At 42.1% G+C, this 22379-nt stretch overlaps 1 protein-coding gene across 1 annotated transcript in view; it reads left to right on the forward strand.

Moving 5' to 3' along the window:
• Nucleotides 1-22379, forward strand: part of myo10l3 (myosin X, like 3) — a 64730-nt gene that overhangs the window by 8690 nt on the left and 33661 nt on the right. Inside the window, exons 2-10 of the mRNA XM_084361446.1 lie at nucleotides 7141-7239; nucleotides 17850-18008; nucleotides 19200-19387; nucleotides 19486-19620; nucleotides 20530-20654; nucleotides 20782-20795; nucleotides 20956-21040; nucleotides 21196-21302; nucleotides 21649-21778. Coding sequence (XP_084217572.1) covers nucleotides 7141-7239; nucleotides 17850-18008; nucleotides 19200-19387; nucleotides 19486-19620; nucleotides 20530-20654; nucleotides 20782-20795; nucleotides 20956-21040; nucleotides 21196-21302; nucleotides 21649-21778 — 1042 coding nt within the window. The remainder of the gene's footprint in view (nucleotides 1-7140; nucleotides 7240-17849; nucleotides 18009-19199; nucleotides 19388-19485; nucleotides 19621-20529; nucleotides 20655-20781; nucleotides 20796-20955; nucleotides 21041-21195; nucleotides 21303-21648; nucleotides 21779-22379) is intronic.

Consider the following 22379-nt stretch of genomic DNA (forward strand, 5'->3'; position numbering starts at 1 on the left):
CGGGCCATGCTGCTTTAAGTCTGTTTACAGCTTCCTCAGCAGGGGGTTCAGGCAGCTCCTTGGAGTCAAGAACAATTGATGAGCTGCACCCTCCATCCTCCACCCTTTTTGTTTCTCCCCCCTTTTTCCACCACAGATCGGGGGAAGCCCTGTTCTCCCTCATGGGACTCCTCCTCCTCCATTAGCTAATTTCTGATCAGCTGCTCCCTCCCATCATTAATTCATACGTCTTGCAGCACAGATGCTGAAGGGTCGCCTTTAATCATCTGATTTCTCCCCTCGGTCACACACCCTGCCCTTCCCCTTCCCTGCCCTCACCCCACGCTGGCTGGCTGCGGGCACCGGCTGCACTGCAGACTGGCAGACGTTACAGGAAACAAAGAAACAGGAACGTGTAAAGGGGGCATGCAGAAGCACACTTGTATTGATATCACTGTTAATTATTCTTTATTTATTATTTTTAGTGTAATTATGTACAGCGTGACGAGCCTGATGACAGCAGCCTGTCGCATGTTGAACTCCCCTCAATAAACACGACCAAAGAGCTCTTGAGAATTACACTTAACCCCTTACTGGCCCAGATAAAAATAATAAACTAAAATAAAAAAAAATGCCAACAGAGATCAAGCTGAGTCCAAATGTTCCTGTAATAAGATGATACATTATGTGAAATCGCATCCAGCAACCTTCAGATGAGGTTTTGCAGGGCGTACGGCTTTTTTGCCCCACTGTAAAGCTCTGTGGCCAAAGACACAGAGGGACCTTTGCCCAGATTCCCCTCCCAGCTGCACTCAGCCTATTTGTTTAATCTCACCAGCTACTTGGCGGATTCGTCCTCATTCCACTCGCTCAGCATTCAGCAGATTTGGTTTCAATCCCTGATTTTGGCTCACTTTTGACGGAGAAAGCAATACGCTCCGGCATTGTTACCTGTTGTTTTTGTAAATTCTTCTGGCTGCATTTAATCCCGTGACTTTATTGTTATTTGTATATATGTCCATTACAACCAAATAAAAAGATCTAATTTCTGCAAAATGTTAACTAAAAGACAGAATCCTCTGGCCTGCTGACCCCTTTCTTTATATCATAGTCCTAAGCCATGCAGGTTTGGTAAATTGGAAAATGTCATTGGATTTTGGTGGTTTTAACAGGAAAAGAACAAAACCTCAGTGTATTTTAAGTTGAACATTTGTAAATTTTTCCTACAACAGAGTTGTTTCACGTGTGTTATTTCACGTGCAAGTGTCAAGTAGAGTTGGGTGATGTCTACCGAATTGGCATGTGACGATCACGAAACATTGCGATGGACGATGTTTACTCCAATGGACCATTTTTTTGAAAGCAATGGCAGATCGTTGAGTCTCAATAGTTCCCGGGAGTTAGCTGCCAATACTAGAAACCCAGTACTGTGGATCAATCAATCAATAACTCATGTCTTAACTATGAATTTCCAAATATTGTACTTGTCTCTCTGTATTCATGCATTTAAATTGCCCACTTAGAACTTCCTGGAACTCTCTAAAGTCTCCATGAATCGCATGACGATTGGCATTTTGAATTTCCGTTGTCTCGACTCTCTCTGCTCAAGTCTTCTGCCTCAGAGTTGTCACAAGGCAGGAGTTGCTCATTAACACACGACTGTCACCGGTCACCAGCTAAAGGAGTCAGATCAACTCCCTGCCTAGCGTGTGTCTCCCAGCCCGAGTGTCAATATGCTTTTTGACCTTATAAAATACAGGCCGTCCTGCCAGCCAGTGTTCTGGACTTGCACATCTGTCCAAGCACAGCAAGTGAGGTCACAAAGGGTTTTCGACTTGGCCTCATGCCTCTCTATTGTTAAGATAATGCTGCTGCGTTGAGGTGTTAATGAAGTGCTTGACCAATGTACGAGATGTGTTCTTGAACATCTGCTCCTAGGTCATCCTAGTTTCTTGGAGTTTACCTCGGACAAGTATAAAGAAATCATGAATGAACACACGAAAGAAAGGAAATGTGAGAGGGACAAGTGAAAGCAGCAGCAGCTGGGGTTTCAATTGGAGGAAAATGTTCCTGGTGGATGCGTTCCCGTGTTACGTTTATCCTCCAACAAATGAGATGCTTGTCAGGAATCCAGTTGGATGCCCTCGTCTCTCAGCCAGGCATCGTTTTTGGCCATCAGTCAGTCGTACCTGCAGCAACAACACTGCTGTCTGCTGGGCGTTCACTCGCCGCTCCTTCGAACCACACTATGATCCGAGAAATTAGCTTTTCATAACTAACTGTTCAACCGTGTTCGAGTTAGGCCGAGTTAATTAGCTTTCTTTTGTTCTTGCTGATGCGATCACCCGATATCACCTGCGCTCATGCTACGCTAGACAGCAGAGAAAGAGCCGTGGCACCTTGTACTCTGTGTACGCCCTTAAATATTTAAGGCTCATTCATTATCAAATCTCTGAGCTGGATGTCATTATACAAGCTGCAGAAACTCAAGCCTCTGACTCCGGGATCACATCATTCAGCCCGAGTGGTTTCTGTGTCAGAAAGCATGATGGGACGTCGGCGTGCGGCCTGTTTTGGTGGATCAGATTACTATTGTCAGCTGGTTCGGCCTCAGCGGTGCTACACGTGCTCAGTGACATGCAGCCTTAAGAATTTGAAATTAGCTCGAGCTGGAAATTTCATGGCAGGAGTTCAACTTTGCTTTTTTAATGAAGCTGTTAAAACTTCTGGTTACCGGAGGCATGGGAGTGGAGTTAACTGAGACCGGAAAACACACACTGTTTGACGGGTTTAGTCAGCGGTTAGTTGCTGCAGCAGCTGATTCAAGTTTGGGGGACTTAACACAAGCTGATACCCGTGTCCCTCTGCGTCCCAGCTGGCCTTTGTTTGGGATATTTCCGCCTGGTTAACTTCTGAGCTCTCAGTCAGAGGTGCTTGCCTTTGTCTTGACTTAGTGACGGAGCTTGAGGATGGAGGGGACTAGGGGGGAGGAGTTTTGGTGAGACCATCTGTTGCTGAGACAATTAATCTCGACTTTATACCCTTCAGCCTCAGACTCTTAAGACACACACGCTCACATACAAAGACACAAACAAATGGGCAAACACATCTGGTGTCCGCTTCCTTGACCCACCACAACTTCAACCAGCTTCAGTTTAACTGGATGATTAGTCAACCCGACAAATCGATGTGTTTATTTAAGGTCAGCCTAAATTTCAAAATATTCATGGCTGTGTTCAGGTATGATTATAACGTCCTTGGGCCACACCGGCTGCGTGACTAGCTGCTTGTGCATCATGTGACGTTGCAATTACACGGCATGGCCACTGTGTCAAATGTCAAATCTTTGTTGCTGTGCTCTGGACGCTTTATCAACCCAAAATGTCGCTATTTGATGTCCTGGGAATGAGACTCAACAACTATCTTTGTTATGTGTTTACGAACAGCTTGGCCAAATCCTTCTGATTCTACCTTTAACTTTAATTGTCTTTTGAATTAAATCAATATGACGTGAGGTTCGGTTAGCTTTGCATGGAAAATGCAGACAGAAATGTACTTCAGAGGGATACGTTCTACTTTTCTACTCTGTTTCTTTGATTCCTTCTTACTTTTAAATAAGTAAAGAAGTTTAATCAGTAAAGCTATATCTTCTCTTTAGTCGCTTTTATTTGTGGATGTAGCACAATGTTAAAATGTATAAAAAAACTAATGGTTAAAAAGGGGAATTCAAGCTAGAAAATGATACACGAGCAGAATAAGACTAGTACAGCTTTATTTTTTGGGCAGTTTCTGCTCTCTTTGATTATAGTGCCTGGTGGGCAGATCTCCAGAGTGCAAGTCACTCTGCACAGCCGCTGCTGCAGCGAGCCAAGCCAGAATTAGCATCTTTAATGTGGGCCAGCTCGTTGCTGACCTTTGGTTTACCGTATAGTGTCGACTCATTTAATTCACCAGTTATTATGTTGATTATCGGGTCTCTTAATTCCTGCTAGACTAGAGCCAAGTGTGTCTTTATCTATAAAACGGTTATTGGGCTCCTGAGAAAGTCCTTATTCATGATGAATGGAAAACCTCCGATAGTCTGACTCAGCAACTGAACCATTCAACTGTTCTTGATATTTGCGTCACTGAAATTTAAGCAATACCGGGATGTTGTGTATAATCACACAGTATTATGAGCCATGCCTCTGCTTTCCATGTCAGGACTTGCCTGCTGTATTATTCTGTGTGATATCTCATGTAATCGACCTTTTCTTACAACCTCCTCCCTGCATGTTTCTTCACCGTCGCAGCACAAACAGCCTCCACAAGACGACGACTGCCAGAAATACTCTGCTGAATTCAACTCCCTGTGATTTCCAGTTACATAACAGCAACTGATCTTCTTAAAATCTATAGAGTAAACACTATTAATCTCCTCGCTGGATCTCACGTGAAGCAGCTTTCCCCTCTGAAAAGGCCGTGCATGCCAGGCTGGTACCAGGCAGACACAGTCGCTCACTGGTATTAAAGTCACCAATCGTCTCATATTGAAGGGACACTGAGTTAATGTGCGGCCATGTGTTGAGAAGAATACCTCTCTTACATTACAGTTATTTGTCTGCCTCTTTCTCCAAACAATGGGAGGCGGGACTTTATCAGGTGCCTGCACCCTTCCTCTTTCCCCTCTCGCTCCCCCCCTCCTCAGCCTCCTCGTAATTTACACGACCCCCCTTCATCCCACTCACCGCTGTCCCCCGTGGTTTGAGAGAGCCACATTTAGCTGCCCTCCATTAGCTGACTGAAAGACTAAAAATCCTTGATGATGGAAGTGGGTTTGCAGTCTGGATGGTTGGACTGAGTGACCCTTTGTCCGAAGCCTGAATCACAAATTTCAGAAAAGAAAGGAGACAAATCATCACTCATCACAGTTGATATAACAGAGTCAGAATAATTCTTTATTGATCTAATTTCCTCCTTGTTTCTGTGATCAAGCAGATCACATTTCATGTAAATATCCTCGACAAAAGCATCTCGATCTTTGCTCTGACCCTGGTGGATCCATGGATGAGAGCGTGTGCGCACACGTGGCAGCCTGTTGTTAATAGTTAATGAGGATTGATGTCTGGAAGTGGTGACCTTGTATAAGGTTTCCTAGTGGCATCCATGCCTATTGATCTCTACAGTTTTATGCTCTGTTGGACACACGATTCCCTTTTTGCTCCCCGGCCACCCCGATGGTGGCACTTGTGATGATTAATGGTGTTAAGTTGGTCAAAGACAGGCGTACAAGAGAGGGGGCACATTTCTTGCTCATCCTATTAACAACCACCATGTTCAATTTGCATTACATTACTTATAGATGAGACTACAGGTAGAGGAAATACAAACAGGCCTCTTCAAGGAAACGTTGGTCATTTTGGGTAATAATAACCCTTCGTAAGTGAAACCACAAATTGTTTTTTCTACACGTTTTTGTACAGTTCAGACAAACAGTTGGGTCAGACGATCTATTTCGATATATCTAAATCGATATATCGATAATATCACAATCTATTTAATCGCAATCACAGTCGTCGCTCTAAATTGCAATCTTTTTTCTCAATTTTAGTTTGCCAATAAGACACAAAATTGCATGACATATAGTTATTTTTTGTCACAAGCTCCTGTTGCTAGCTATAATTCATGTTGTATTGTTTACAGTATGCCTCCCAAGGAAGAGCCACTTGAAGTAGCACACAAAAAATAAAAACACAAACACACCGCATGCAGAGGGTGTGCCAGAGACTGCACACAATTTAAAATATAAAATATCTGCACGTGTTTTGGAAAGAAATGCACTCATAGGGCGCCAGGTTGTGACTGTTTTGGTCACGCACGCACCCAAAAGTCTGTCAAGTGTGACTGATATTAAGCAGGTCAGAAATGTATAAAAATATTTTAAATATCTAACGGATGTAAAGACAGTTGCCTTCAAACAAATATTTTTAACAGAGCAGATATGACATGTAAATTGTTGAGCTTTAGCGCCATGGTCAGCCGGGCCAGCTGATTCCTTCTTTTTACAGTTGTTATGCTAAGCTAATTGTCGGCTAGTTGTAGCTTTATATTCAGCAGACGGACACGAGTTGTGATCTTCTTATCTCACTCTCGTCAAGAAAAGCGAATAAGCATATTTCCCAAAATGCAAGTCAGATTTACTACTAGATGGTTATCAATAATTCATATTGTTTAACTAAAAGCCTCATTTGTTGTGCAGTCATCCTAAAAGATTTACACTTTGACTCTGCAGGGTTTGGTTCTCATCCATTATTAAAACGCAACCAGTTCTATAAACGTATCTTCCACCTCTGCAAGGAAATGACAGTTGAGTCTGAGCAATCAGCCACAGATTCCTGTTTGTGCTCCTGGTTACTGAGCTGCTGGGAAGGTCAGTGACTCCACACAGATACACAAACACAGGAGACCAGGCCGCCCAGATCAGCTGTTGTGCCGGTTTTGATCTCTGTCTGGAACCAGGATCTATTCTGGGACTATGGAAAGAAGTGCATCAGGGTTCGTCTTACTGACATAAAGAAAAGAAGAAAGCATGATGGACTGAAAATGTTTATTGATTGATTTGCTAAAGTGACAAACGCTAATTTGGGATCATATACTTCTACTTCATGGAGTAAATCAGCCCTCACATCTAAAGACTGAAAGCCTTTCTGACAGTTTTACCGAGTGTGTGGGACTCTGAGTAGTAGTTTCAGTCTCTGACACACCCTCTGCATGCGGGCCTGGCAAACAGCGTTTTCTCTACTAAAAGGCAATGACAGTTTAATAAGAGGATAACTGTGCCAATTTTGTGTGGTGAGGGAGTAGCTATGTGGCAGAGAGCGCTGAGCAATGCTGAGAAAAATGGAAAGACGACTCAGGATCTCAGCTTTTCTCAAATAATCTCTGCTGTTTCTTCTAACTGAGCCGCCGTTACTCACCTCACACTTCCATGTAACACCTGAATATTTCTTTCACGTATTTCTTTCCTTGCTCTCTACTAATGGTCTACATAAGCGCCATGAGCTAGATTCCTAAAATATGACTGAGATGCAGATGTCCAGTACTTCCTTCACCACACAGATGACTCCAATATGAGCCCTGTGTCCAGATGCTAATGGTGTTGTTGTGGCTTTTGTGTTGCAGGGGGCCCGAGTCTGGCTGAGACACAAAGAGCAGCTCCTCCCCTCTACCGTCGGCTCCTGTGATGATTCATCCCTGGTCCTCACCACCGACTATGGGAAGGTAAAGAGACTTCTTTGTCCCTGTTGAAGCTTTAATCCTGCCAATGATTCACTTTAAACCACCCCAAACTTTCATCTGTACAGTGTTTCTGCACTATGGTTTTTTTTTTATTGGTTTAAAGGTGCAATATGTAAGAAAGTATTCAAAAATAAAAATATCAACAGAATGTGAAGAAAGAAGAGTTCTGGCGTCATGTCAAATACTTTTATATATTGTGTTGCAGAATATCTGCTGAAGTTAGTATGCTAACCAGCTAGTCCAGGCCCATCCTGTCTCGTAATACCACTTTTTACCACAAGAGGCGATAGACCAGATGGTGCAGCTCTGGCCTTCCTGCCCTGGGTTTCTCTTAGAAGGTGTGCGCAAGCAGCAAGTTCACTACGTCCCACAAGCATTTTTTTTTAGCATTTTAGCTAATAGATAATCAAAATTTACACACAAAATGCCAAGAAAGGAATTATTCCTACACCAATTTTCATTACGAAGTAGAAAAAACAATGTTCCAATGAATCAAACTTAATTGCACTTCAATTGTAAATCTTAACAACAGAAATATGCTCAATTCTTACATATTGCGCCTTTAAAGGATAAGTTCACCCAAAATGTTTTTTTTTTTAAATCCGAAATCTTCACTGTAGCTGCCAAGGTAAAAGTATTAGTGCATATCCCAACTGAAATGAGTGCATGAGCTCGAGCGTGCACTGTGATTGTAAATAACTTATTTCCAAATCAGTACTGGACCTGGGGGCTTCCAGAGACTTGGGCCGGACAAGCTATATGGTGCCATTTAATGTATTTCTTTTTCTTTTTCTTTTTTAATGTTTTAAAACAAGTCCCCATCTACTTCAGTTGTTTCAGAGAATGCAACAATGCTGTTTTGCTGTGAAGCTCCAGAAATGTTTTCTGGACTACGAAACTTCACCCAACTTTCCATCGGCGTGGGGGTGAGCAGATAATGACTGAACTGAACATTTCTGGGTGAACTTATCCTTTAAGGACTGCACCCACATTGAGTTTGTTAAACCCTTTAAATCCAGAACAAAGTCATCATTTATGCACTGAAGTCAAAACGATACACCTACATGCTTCCCCTGGTCTAGTTTACATGTAAAAGCCTCCCCTCATCTCTCAGCTGTAATTTTCACGATTGCATTATAACTCGGGAGTGGCCCAGTGTGTATGTGAGGAGGTTAATTGTTTGCACATGTGTTTCATATCGAGGCTCTGCGCTGGGATCAACACCTTTTGTCGTAAAGTAAGAATGACAGGAATGGGCTCCTTGTGTCATGTCACTGGCCTGAGCTTATCTGTTTGGCACTACACGGTGGTCTTTGTGTCTGGAGGAAATCCTGTTCAAGAGAGAGAGAGGCAGAGAGAGAGAGGGAGGTGGCGATGGACGGTTAAAAAATAGTCCTGAATGTTTGTAGGTCAGAGAGTGTAGATCGAAAATGAGTTCAGGCCTACTTTTATCTTGTGGAATGCCTTTGTAATAAACAAACCCTGTGAGCGCCGGGTGCATGTGATCGTCCTTTAGCTCCACGTGGTCAGGTCAGGGCCTGGGGAAGGAACAGGGTAGGGCCCGAGGACTGACAGGATCACAACGGGTAGCATCATTTCCAGCCTCCAGACACTGTCACACGGCCATCACCCTAACCACAAACTAAGGTCCTGTGTTATTCCTTCACTGGAGTCTTTGAGTGTTTATATAAAGACGGGTGACGCATGCTTACTTTCTTGCTGGAAATTAGGTAGTTCACAAGATGTGGAAGGTATATGTGGTGATTTGCACAGCTCCTGTGTGTAATTATTCAGATTGGACTTATATTAGGTGGTTCTGAGCCGTGTTTTAACTGATGTAGATCAGATTGTATTTTAGCCACATGCTGAAGCACATTTTCAAGACACTAGACAATGTTACCTTTCAAGGAAGCCTCATCAGACATTTTTGCCTTTCAGTTCTTCTGTTATAAGCTTCTCCATTTGAGTATGCCAAATAGGCAAAAATTCCCAAATTAGGGTTTTTCTTAGTTAAGCCATCACACTGAATAGTCTTTTCTCAGCATTTTTACATAACACAATTCACTTAAGGCCCAGACACACTTAACTGGCATCAAATAACTAGCAGTGACGAAAGCCTCGTCGCCTGTGTGTCGGCCAAAAAGCTGCACTTGAACACACCGTCATTACTACTTTGTACATTCTGCACATAAGCTGCCGACAAGGGCCGACGAGTGCCAACAGTGCGGGGTATACCGCAAAAAGTAGGGCTACAGATGTTGGCAGGCGGCCGACCATCAGCTTGGTGTGTCAGGGCCCTACAGTTTGCATGTGGGAGGTTGGAAGAAAAAACGAGTCTGTAAAGAGTTAGAAAGTATACGTGAGTGGGAACATATGAACTCATCCATGTGCCCTAGGTTGATGTTTCCATGGTCAGTGGTTTGGATTCTTGTCGTGTGAGAAGTCAACCATGTGTTGTCAAAGGGGCAGAGATGGAAATACCATGTATCAGAGCTGGCGAGGATTCACCGCACCAGGTCAGAGGTTGAGAAATTAATCAGACCCCACCTCTTCTTATTTATTGTCTTAATATGACCCGAGAACACCACAGGGTGTTGTTCTCATTCCAGAAACATTTCACCACCCTCAGCTAACATTTGGTTAACGTGGCGTCACGTTTTTCCTGTGTGACTGGAAGTAGGATCTGAACTGAAGCTGGTCTCATATGTTCTTCACATGCGAGCTCAGGATGTATCGAACCAGGCCAGGCATATGGGTGTTTTATCTGTGTGTGTGAGACTCTGCAGCCAGAATGACAGGAATGTGTGTGAGACTGAAAAACAGTCTCCACCTTCAGGATCGCCTGCTGACCTCATGTGATCCTCTGTCCCGGGATGACACACAATATCTGCTGAGGTTTATTTGCATTTCCTGATTCACTTGTAATCCTGATTCAGTTGTAATCTGTATTTTAAACCTATGTTAAGGGTATTATGTTTGTGTGTTGATTGTCTGTCTCTGTCTGAGTCCTGGTGTTTTTACCGTCATGTGCAGTTTCAGAGGTGGTTTGGTAAATGTATCCTGGCAGTATTTTCCCCCTCGGGGAGCTGGGATATACCATTATCCATTGCTTCAGTGCTCACAGTAAGGTGCAGCTCCCTGTCTGAGTGCTCAGCTTGCAGACTCGAGAGAGAGAGTGTCTTTAGCCACACTGCCCCGGCTTTAACAGGCTGACCTGGCGGCTGTCTCATTAACCATCATATCAGCATTCATCACTGTCTCGTCCCCGGTGCACCACAGACCTGAGAGGATCAGGAGGATACAGCAGACACACTGAAGCTGAGAGCTAAATGTCTTGTGGCTTTGTGTGTGTGTGTGTGTGTGTGTGTGTGTGTGTGTGTGTGTGTGTGTGTGTGTGTGTGTGTGCGTGCTCCATGGCCAGATGGCACCAGCTGGATTAACAGTGTGTGAGTTCTCCCTAGAGGGTTGCACATGTAAAGAAAAGCAGGAAGAGGCTCTGTCACCTGAACTGAATAGCTGCTGTCAGAGATGATGTCATCCTCGTCCTACTGAGCAATAAACTGAGATTGAACTGTGTTCGTCTGCAGAGGCATTAATCATTTGTGACATCGTGTATATAAAATACTGGAGCTCGTATTTTATGTCTTTCAACAAAGGGGCCAAATGCTGCATTGTTGTTGATGTTCAGCTGAAACACTTAGATTGTTTAATCCATTAGTCAATTAACAGATAAATAATCAGAATCTATTGATTTCAGGGCTGCACGATAGTATATAGTTTCAGCATTGACGATGCGGTGTGTGCAAGGCAAGTTAACGCATTTCAGGTGTTTTTTTGTGTTTTTGCATCATTTTAGATGAACGTTAAGTTCGTAGCACATGATAAATATTCACAGTGTTGCCACGTACTAGTTTTTCTGCGTCTCAGTGGTCGTAACCATGGTGACGTACACATATTGTGACATCGTGTGCAAAGCCTCAAGGTACTGAAGCTGATCATTTATGTATTTTTCCATATTACAATATATAAATATATATGTATATATATATATATCACAGAACACCTACATTTTGCAATGCCCATTTTGTTCGCAATATTGTGCTGCCTTGATTATGAATTCATTAATTCAGTAATTTAAAAAGTTGTAATATCTAAACTTTTATTTGTTCTATGTGATAATAAACTAGACATCTTTGGGAGGGCAGGCCAAACAAAATAAGCTTTTAAATTATGTCAATTTTCTTGGGACTGTCACTGTGGAAACGATTATGGGATCCTAATGGTTTAAGTTTGAAAAATCAAATATCAAAATAACTGATGGACCGGTGGTACTGTGGGCTAAGTGATAATAACAGTGTCAGTAGTATTGACACGTTAAAATCTAACTAATAATATGCCTTAACAATCAGTCTAAGAAAAAACGATTGGCGTCCTGCTACCATGGAAAATGTTGGTTCCGGTTAAGTAACAGGACCATTTAACTCCTCATTGCAGTTTCATGAATCAACCGTTCCTCGTCCATGTTGTGCTTTAAACACGAGCGACAGGAAAGAAGAAAGAAACAGGGTGTGAGGCGCAAAACAGCATGTCACGCTGCATCACACCACGCCATCTCGCGGGACACGTGGTTAGGATACAGTGTAAAAGTATTGCAATATTATGTTCAGGCCCTAAAGTAGACAAGGATATTTTCCTTTTTCGTCTTGTTACAGTTCAACCCAGTTACCAATTATCTTTCAACTGCGTACAAGAGCTGAGATTCGACTCTGACCAAGTCTGATTCCTAAAGTTGTCCTTGGCCTGCAGTCATACAGCCTGTGAGGTTTGAAATAGGTCATTGATGGCCTCGCAGTCTTTTCTGGATTATTGGTCAATGGAGCCTTTATGTGAGCGATGTGCATTCACGAGTGTGCTCAAGGAAATAACACACAAACATTATTTGTGTGTGGTGCACACATCTTTTTTAGGATATGCTGTATGTCATGTTCAATTATTTTAATATGAAAATGTTGCAGGACGTATTGGCAGAGTCTCTCTGTGTTATTTGTTTTTGCACAGTTTTCCCTTTTAATAAGCCTATCTCCTCCTGCTCCCCCCCGACCCCCCATGTCTCCAGGGTCTGGGTGGGATCCCCCTTCAGCAGATGGATTCACTGTAAGACAGAGAGAGAGAGTCAGACGGAGTAAAAAAGGAAAAGAGAGGCAGGCAGAAACAGACAGCGATAAACAAGTTAGTGTTTGTGTCCACAAGCCTGTGATTTTGTGTCTGGCCATGTGTCATTTCTAAAGGCTCGAATATATCTGCCAGTAAAGGTCCTGCAGAGCCGCAGAGCCTGACGCCGCCTAAATGTGAATATTCAGTAGAGCTGGTGGAACAAAGCAGCAGCAGCAGCAGGGTGTGGTTTCAGCCAGGAGGAAACAAAAGGAAAGAGCGTCACAGCTGCAGGAAAGTTTAAAATTCAGAAGGCTGCTGTCAGAAAAACTGTTCCCTCTATTTAGCCTGTATAATCCCAGTGAGAGCAGTTTGTCTGAGTTTGATGCATTTAAGAAAGAAAAAATACATTATTTTAAATCGTTTCGGTCGAATTAATGCAAAACTAGGGGTCCTGTGTGCGTGTTGGGTTTTAGTTTTCAAATCATTTCAGCCCAATTTATTTTAAGCGTCTGGAAAAGTTTCATTTTTATTATTTTTACTAGTAAACAATTAATTAACAACTGTTTTAGCTTTGTTGTGGCATATACAGATAAAGTTATCATCAGCCTACAGTGTTATTCATAAACTGGGACATCTTGTTTTGCTTTGTTGATTTTGCTAAATGATGCCACAGTTCTGGCAGATCAAATAAAATAGTAAAAGCAACAAATCAAAAATGGACTTTAATTAATCTTGATTTGATGTTTTAAGCTTGAAGCTCAGAGGATTTGAACATTTAGTTTATATACTGTGACAAAAGAAACATGACAGGAAGCACTGGGACAGGAAGAGATAGATACAAGAGAGAAATCTTAATCATTTTCAGATTACGTCATCAATTCAGTCAGAAAGTTAAATGCTCCTCATGGTGAACAAATCGCTTGTTTGTCCCTGGTTATGGTCCAAAACTTACAGATACTCAGTTTTCTAGCAAATAAGACGAGGGCTGGTATTAAAAAGATTTGATACCGGTACCAGGAGGAGGAACCAGACACAACTGTCTGTCTCCCAGCTCAGTTTTTTTAATAGCTTCATCCCGTAATCCAAGACAGACTAATAAATTATGAATTCAATAGCAGCAAAAGTTTTTCTTGTTGTTTATTTGTCTGCTCTGCGCTCAGCCACGTGTCCCGCAGCGGTGTAGAGCACTGGTGTCAACACTAGACTCCATTTGCGGAACATTGATTTCTACAGTGAACATTTTCGCTGATCAATAACGAGTCACATGGTGTTTTAAGTGGCATGAAATTATCTCCAGCCATCGTTACACCACTCAGATCGTTAACATCAACAATGCTGCTGTATCCCAACGTGAAGCAGCCACTGCAGTGACATCCGACCGGCTGAAATCATGAGCAGAAATGAATTAATAACTTTAAGTTTTGCCATTTTGTTCTCAAGTATGATTAGATTTACTTTGTGTGCTTTGATTTATAACTCAGAAACGATCAACTGTGATTCAATTTGTTTTATGAGAGTTAAAAATTTATTATAACAGTAGACACACACTGTTACATTACTTTGTTGTGACTGTTGTAAATTCTTGGTAGTATGAGTTGGATGCTCTACAGCTCCTGTCGGGAAAAATGTTCCAGTATAACTCTTATAATGGACACTAATATAACATTAATGCACCGCCTAAAGACCAAAATGGAAATAATAAAGAGTCTGCGTCTCGGCCTGAGCTGCTCTCATGTTTCATCCTCCTTTTAGCCACGTCTGCAGGATGTTGTTTACTCAGCAAATTATTTGGAAGAATTTTTACGAAGACATGAATGTCTTGAATGAGGACCGCGCTCGGTGACTTATCTCACAGGAATGAAAACAACAAAGGAACCAAACAATAAAATACCACAGCGGGGCAAAACGGAGGAATGTGAAACATCTTTTGATGCTGGAAAACTCCGGCTCAGATTTCCTCAGAGCATCTCTGAAGCTTCTGACAGGAAAAAGTCCCCGAGGCTCGATCGCTCTGTGAAATCTGAACAATGAATTATCCAAAGGAGAGCAGGAACAAAGGTCACATCATGTGATGTAGCAACAGAGAAGGAGATCATTCTCCCCTTCCTCGTGTTGTGTATTTTTCTGGAGGAGTGGTAAAGATGCTTTCCGAGGACGCGGCTCATTGTGTGTTTGGCTTGAAGAACCCATATTTGTTTTCCTCCCGTGAAACTTGAGGTCCTCACGTAATCGAGAGTGTAACATGGACCTGCAGCCTCTCCTGGTTGTTTGCTATCCTGTATTATCTTTGCTCCCTGTCACATCAATGCAGCTTTGAACTTGTGCGTTGGGAATGTAAAGCACGCTGACACAGGCAGAAGACATAAACCAGATTTCTTTGGTTTGTTTGGTCGGGTGTTGAACAGATGTGGGAGGTTGATAATATTTTCCATCCATTCAACAGCACATTTGTGTTAATCAAAGCATAGATGGTTGAAAATGATTAATAATGTTCTTTTTATTTTTAAAGGGTAACTCCAACCCATTTTGATGCTTTATTTTAAAATATGGCCCGATGTCCCTCCAGACTTTCAATGTCCATCATGTTTTCAGTTGCTGATCATTCAGGAAGTGGGGAAATGACAACGATTGGTCGTGTTCACTACATTTATTCTAACTTGTAACTAAGATGGCCACCATGTGAACAGGCTATGGTTCATGGTTACTGTTCAGCTAAAGTCATATTGGAGACATAATGTTGTATAATTTATGTTTTTTTTTTTTTTCACTCTCACTCACTATCAAATACATACACAATGATTTTGTATGATGACGCTTACATCCACCAGGTGCTGTTAGTGACATCAATCACATTAAGTGAATGATGTAATTGAGTGTGAAATGATAAAACTGATTAAGGATGTAAAACAAGTGAAAAGCCTGTTTGATTTATTAGTCAGTTAGGCCGTGCCTGGTGAATCAGGGCCAGTTTGCCAGAGAGGAGAGGGTGGGGTCGAACCCGAATGTTGAGGGACATCTGGCTGTAAATCTGGAAGCTTCTGCTCGATGGATGACATCACCGCCCGTGCTGCTTTTCTCGCCTGAGGTCGTCGCCCTCTCACAAACCTTAACACTGAAAAAACATGCGATCACTGCATTGTTATCGTGCTTACACCCATTCTCTAATGACCCGAGTCAGTATATCATTTCACATACTTATGAGGCTTTTCCCACACTTTTATAGAGACTTCAGTTAATGCATTGCGATGAAAACGACACAGACGCACTCTAATATAAAATATTCTGTCGCTAGTCATATCTCATCTTTATGCGTCTCACTCATCTATATGCTACTTATATATGTATAGGATATGTTGACCCTATCGAATCATTGTGTTGGAAGTGCACGAGGAGTCTGCATAATACACAACACTGAAGCATCTGTTATGTGACAAAGACTAAGACAGTAATGGGAGGCCCTGAGGCTTTCTTGTGATACCACTAACTTTGTTAAGGCACTGATCAATATTTTGATATTAACAACAGGGCTGGGCAATCTGACAATATTAGATTGTGATTTATCTTGAAGTCCTCTAAAATCCACTTTAGAGGCGAATCATAAATATTGTTTTTATTTAATGTCCTCACTAGCAGATCCACTCTGTGTGACAAACCAATAAAGTACTGAAGCCGACCACATGGCCACGCTGATCGGACGAACTGCTGAATGCGGTTCCTCCTTGGTTAACGTATTGTAAATAATAATAATTCAATGTTGTGTTTTAATGGTACAAACAGACCATATTCACATGGCGGCCATTTTCCTCTGATGTCATGCTCGAATGCTGGGACTATGTTATACTACTGTGTTCGACCTTGCGAGTTGTAATAACGTAGAATATCTGACATCATTTAACTTTTTTCTGACTGACCAGCAACTAAAGAGATGATAGATAGTGAAATTTTTGGGGGACATCGGGCTGTATTTCAAGGTAAAACAACAAATTCGATAACCAATTAGCTGCCCTTAAGCAACGGCTAACATTAGCCATTAACAACTTCATATATAACATTACTGTTTTATTGCATCCAGTGCGTTTTCATTTTGTGATGTAAATAAATGCCTTTCCTTCTGCATTTCACTGAGTCACACTATCAAACAGTAAAGTTAGCAAAGAAGTGGTTGAATGCTGACGTTATCTGTTGTTTAACAGTAGCTAACGGGCTATCAAAGTCGTTGTTTTACCTTGAAATATGGCTTGATGTCCCTCCAGATTCCCCAAGTTATTTCAAGGCTATAGTTTATAGGGTATTGGCCAGTTCCCCCACCGCTTACTAACAATGGGTCAAATAACTGTGTGTAATGACATCTTTTAGCTCATTGTTTTTGTATTACAGACCAAAACTTTACTGTAATCCCTCTTGTCAACACTTATTTTTTAGCATAAAAGTTCTGATACGGTACGTTACCTGCCCAGCACCAAACAACAGATAAACAGTTAGCGACTAGCTGGTGAGCGTAGGTAGCATTTAGCAGCTAAGAAAAAAAACAAAAACAGATATTCCCTTCAGGAGTTGGTAGAGACCAAAAACTGAGCTAAAATAAGAGTGAATGTTGGACTTGACAACTGTTAGATGACCAGAAACACAACTCCAAATGATTGAAAATGTTGCTCCATCCAGCCTGCAAAGCTACAACTCAACCTTCATCTACACTCAGTCAGCAGCTTCTCTTCTCATTGCTGACTCGGCAGTCTTGAGTAAACCAATGTCTGCTCCCAGCTGGGACACATCTGAATGAGCCAGGAGAGCCAGCAGCAGTAATGCAATGGGACACCGCAAACCCAGCTCCTTCTCCATCAGTATTGATCCAAAACACTGCTTCCCATCAAGTGACCAACACAGTTGTAGTCTGTCCTCTTATCTCACGTCTCATCCATTAGACGTCTAATAGCCAGAACGTCTGCCAGACTCTCTGTGGCGCTCTGTCTGTTTATTTGACCGTTTTACTGCGAGTATAAAGACACTGGTTTGTTTTATTCCTTGCTTCTTCTTTCGCATTAGCTCGTAAAACTCTAGTCCACTCTACTGCTGCATCTAATGGTCCTTGTTGCAGGAAATGTGACATGGTGAGAGATTTGTTTGATCAAGGTGAGAAGTCAGGGCGCTCTACCTGTCAGGTATGTCTGCAGCAGGCACAGGCAGGCGCCTCAGTTTTTCCAGTATCATCACTTGAATCTGTCTGTCATCCATCCATGCATGTGCCACAGTGGAGGGCTTCTGTTTGATTCAGACGTGTGAAAACTCCTCCTTCCTTTCTTTAATCCCTGAGGGTGTAGCAGGTGTGTAGTAGGGCCTCTGGCTGACTGCTCCTGGTTAAGATCACTTTTTTTTCAATCTGATTCAAGCACTGACACACAGTATTGTGAAACTTTTTGGATCTGTGTTTGTTGTTCCAGGTGATCTACCTACAGAAGGCAGAGCTGAACAGGGAGACGGTGTACCCGATGCACCCCAGCAGCATCCATGGAGTGGAGGACATGTCCACACTGGCAGAGCTGCACGAAGCTGCCATCATGCACAACCTCTTTCTGCGCTATCAGAAAGACAACATCTATGTAAGGCACTGTCTTAATCTGCAAGCACATGTACCACCATGATGGACCTGGAATCTGTAGGTCCTTTGTGTTGCGCTGTGGTTTATTTTTCATGTGTGACAAATCTCAAACCATCAAAAACATCAACGGGAAACGTGTGTTGTTGCTGTAATGTTGATGTTGATGTAAGGCAAATGCAATGCAACAACATGATGTTTTGTGTTTTTAGGAAGGAGCATGACCCACATTTACTCACTCTGCAACTACTACTTCAGTCACTATCTCCTGTGTATTTATAAGTGGCTCAGTTAAACAACGTCTGTCTCATGTCCCTTGTCACTGGCGAGCTAGCTTGCTACACTGGCCAAGAAAAGATGGACGTTAAATTTTAGCTTTAATTATTTGTGTGGAAAAAAAGATATATATATATGGTCTGAGAAAACTAATAGGCTAATGTCGGTGTTAGCTTCTCCAAACAGCTAACAACAGTGTTAGGTTCTCCTGCAAGCTAACAGCTCTACTAGCTTCTCCAACAAGTAAAGAGCAGTGTTAGTATAACTATATCTATTATAAGATAGAATTTCAGACTGAGGACGTTTCTTTAATGAGAGAGGAAATATCAACACTGACAGGTTTTCATACAGTATTCAGTATTCAGAGCAGGATTTTCCTTTAAGAATGCAAGATTATAGATCTGTTTGTCTGACCCCGTCTCTCTCACAGGATTATTTTCACAGCAGAGCACTGAAACACTACCCGGGCTTTATTAAAATAATCATTGCCCCACAGACTTCGTGGTAACTTTGTTTTTTCCGAAATCATATCTCCTAATCTCATCTCCGAGGGCGTGCCCGGCCTGTCTGCGTGGCATCGCAGAACGATTTCATTGTGGAAACGATGACCCACAAACACACTTTTGCGCGGCACTTTTCCCCAAAGCGCATTACCCGAGCAGGAGCAACGGATCCTAAAATATTACCAGAGTCAGTGCAAACTAGGCCATATGCGGGAGTTTAAGAGTATTACTGACTCCAGGTAGTGTGTCAGAGGAAGGAGACAGGAAACTGGGTGAACTGAACTCAATTCTAGTTTACAATATCAAGCATTTCTCTCTCACACCATGTGTAGTCTATTCTCTTTTACTGATAATCCTTATCTCCCTCTCTCTTTTCATTCTCCTCCATCTTTCTCCTGCTTTTTCATTTCTCTCAGACCAACATTGGTTCGATCCTGGCCGCAGTAAATCCCTACAAGCAGATAGCCGGCCTGTACGACAGCACTGCAGTCGACCTGTACAGCAAGCACCAGATGGGGGAGCTGCCTCCTCACATCTTCGCCGTGGCCAATGAGTGTTACCGCTGCCTGTGGAAGAGACATGACAGTCAGTGTGTCCTCATCAGGTGAGGAGGCAAAATAGCAGCTTCACTTTCAGACGCAGGATTCACATTGAATAAAAAGACGGTTCTGACTCTTTGCGTCTTTGTCTTGGTGTCTTCAGTGGGGAGAGCGGTGCTGGGAAGACGGAGAGCACCAAGCTGCTGCTGAAGTTTCTCTCAGTGATGAGTCAGAACTCTGCAGGTACTCCTCTGTCAGAGAGGACCACGAGGGTGGAGCAGGCCCTGGTCCAGAGCAGGTACTGTCTGAACCACCACCACTGACCCCGAGTCGATTAACATGATTCCTTCCAGTAATTTGTAGTGTAATTTGCCTATGTTAATTTTTTAATTTAGGTTTTTTGACACATTTTTTTAATAGTTTTTTTTTGTATTTAATGGTTTTAGTTGTAAACTGTATTAAATCAGGCCAGTCTGTGAGCTTATGAGCACTATGAGTTTCTAAAGACGTTTGTTGTTTGTTGTAATGTATCAGTATTTCCATTTTCTGCAACTTTATACTTCCACTCCACTACATTTATGTGATAACTTTAGTTACTAGTAATTTAGCAGATTACATGCTGCATCAGAGCCAAAGTGGCATGTTTTTAGATTATTTTTTTTTTTTTTTGGATTGGCAGTCATATTAAAATATACACTGCTAATATAAACTGCTAAACACTGATAATCAGAAGAACGCTGAATTCTCAGGTCTGATATTATATCAGACATGTACAGTTTATACAGTACATACATGCTTCTGACACTTAAGTACATTTAATTTCAGCTACTTTAAGACTTTTACTCAAGTACTCTTCATGCGGGTGACTTTCACTTTTACCAAAGTAATATTATAACACGATATCTTTACTTTTACTCAAGTATGATTTTAAGTTACTTCTTGAAACAGTCTAGATTAGTATGAAAAACCAGTTCATCATATTTCAGTTATTTTGACAGATACTGTGATAATGAGTCACCACTTTAATGATGAAAAATGATGATGTGGTCTGATGTTCCCTTGACATCAGGTGTATGTCAGGGCCCATATTGTGATTTTGATAAAAGTTCAGTTGATTGTTCAGAGAGTTTCAGGGGAATCTCTGATGTAAAAACAGATTTCCTCGGTAGAGTTTTGGTTGGCCTGATTGCGTTTCCTCTCTCTGCAGTCCCATCATGGAAGCCTTCGGGAATGCTAAGACTGTGTACAACAATAACTCCAGTCGCTTTGGGAAGTTCATCCAGCTGCACTTTTCCCAGAACGGAAACATTCAGGGAGGCTGCATCATTGACTGTATCCTTCAACAGTTCATTTAGTGTTACTGCAAAGAAATCAGATGTCTATTGTGTTTGGCTCTGACGACTCACTCAGCATATTTCACTGTAAGCTTTCATCGTTCTCCTTGACTTTCAATCATCAGATTTGCTGGAGAAGGTGAGTTGCTGTGTTGTGTTTAAACATTCAGCTGCAGCGACGGGGGATCAGCAAGTTAATTATTTGATATAATCACTATTTAAAAGCACATTCATCAGCAAAACCCATTAGCTTTGTACATACTTTAAACAATTACCTCTAACTATCTTCTTTCCCCAAGAATCGTGTGGTTCGACAGAATCCCGGAGAAAGAAACTACCACATCTTCTACGCTCTGTTAGCGGGAGCAGACCAGGACCACAGAGGTTTGTTTCTACAGAGCTTAAATGAGCACTTAATCTCACACTCAGCCAGGTTATTGATAGCAAGTAAGCTGACACAGACGCCTTAGTTATGTATTTTTCTCACTGTTGGGTTTTATTTTATTCAGTGTGAGTTTCCTCCTGTCTGTGTGTTGCAGACATGTACCTCCTGTCCGAGGGTCCTGAGTCATATCACTACCTGAGCCAGTCGGGCTGCATGCAGGACAGCAGTCTGGATGACAAGCAGCTCTTTGACAGTGTGATGGTAAGGACAAGATGAGAGAAAAATCCAGTAGGAAGGATTTTTTTGTGTGTGTAGGTTGTTTGTTTTTCCCCCAGAGGGCGCTATAACCCTTTATCATGAGTGTAATACCACTTTACAACACGGAAACTCGACTTCTAGGAAACATGAGCCTGGGGAAAAGATGTTATTCGATTGTGTCATGTTGGCTTTGGAGGCACATTTTGAATTTTGTTCGTACAAGTGTTTTATAGCTGCAAGCAAAAACAATATTAGGTCGAACTACCGTCATGTCTTGAATGGGTCTAGGGCGTTTTCCTCGTGCCCTTGCAGTGACATGTTGTCTAACGTTGTCTGTGTCGTGTTGCAGGAGGCCCTGAAAGTGATGGAGTTCACTGAGGAGGAGATCAGAGACGTGTTCAAGTTGCTTTCTGCCGTCCTTCAGATGGGCAACATTGAATTCATGACTGCTGGCGGCGCTCAGATCACTTCTAAAGGAGGTAGGAGGAGAAGGAATTACTGGAATAACATATAACAGATTCACTGATCCTGATGAAAGTGTAATAAACAGCAGATTAGTTGAACAGGCAAGCCAAGAAGAAGAAGAAGAAGAAGAAGAAGACATACAAAACAAGACATTTTAATTTTAATCCCTTTTTTAGGAAAATACAATTTTTGCAGTCAATTTGTTTTGGAGCTGCCCGTACCAAGGGCCCTGGGCAGTTAGGGGTTTTGTGCCTTGCTCAAGGGCACCTCAACAGTGCCCAGGAAGAGTCCAAACTATGTACTGACTGGTCCAAGTGGGTCTGGCCACCCTACGATTTTTTAAATATGTCAGGTTCCAGTCAAATGATAATAAATAAATATTAACTCAGGTCCTTTTAAGGAGTTTCCTGTGTTCCCTACTATTAATACTAAACCACACAGGTAATACTTGGTACGTTCTTGGAAACCATTAGGGCATTATTTGGAAATTGCAGATCATTGCTGAGCAATTAAACGTGTCACAGCAAAACCAACATATTATTAATCATTTGAGTTCTTACCAAACAAGTTCTCCTCCGCGACCAGACAAAGAAACAATTAACCATTTTAACACTA

The sequence above is a fragment of the Pagrus pagrus genome (assembly GCF_965226575.1).
Source record: "Pagrus pagrus genome assembly, chromosome: 9".
In the NCBI taxonomy this organism is placed as follows: Eukaryota; Metazoa; Chordata; class Actinopteri; order Spariformes; family Sparidae; genus Pagrus; species Pagrus pagrus.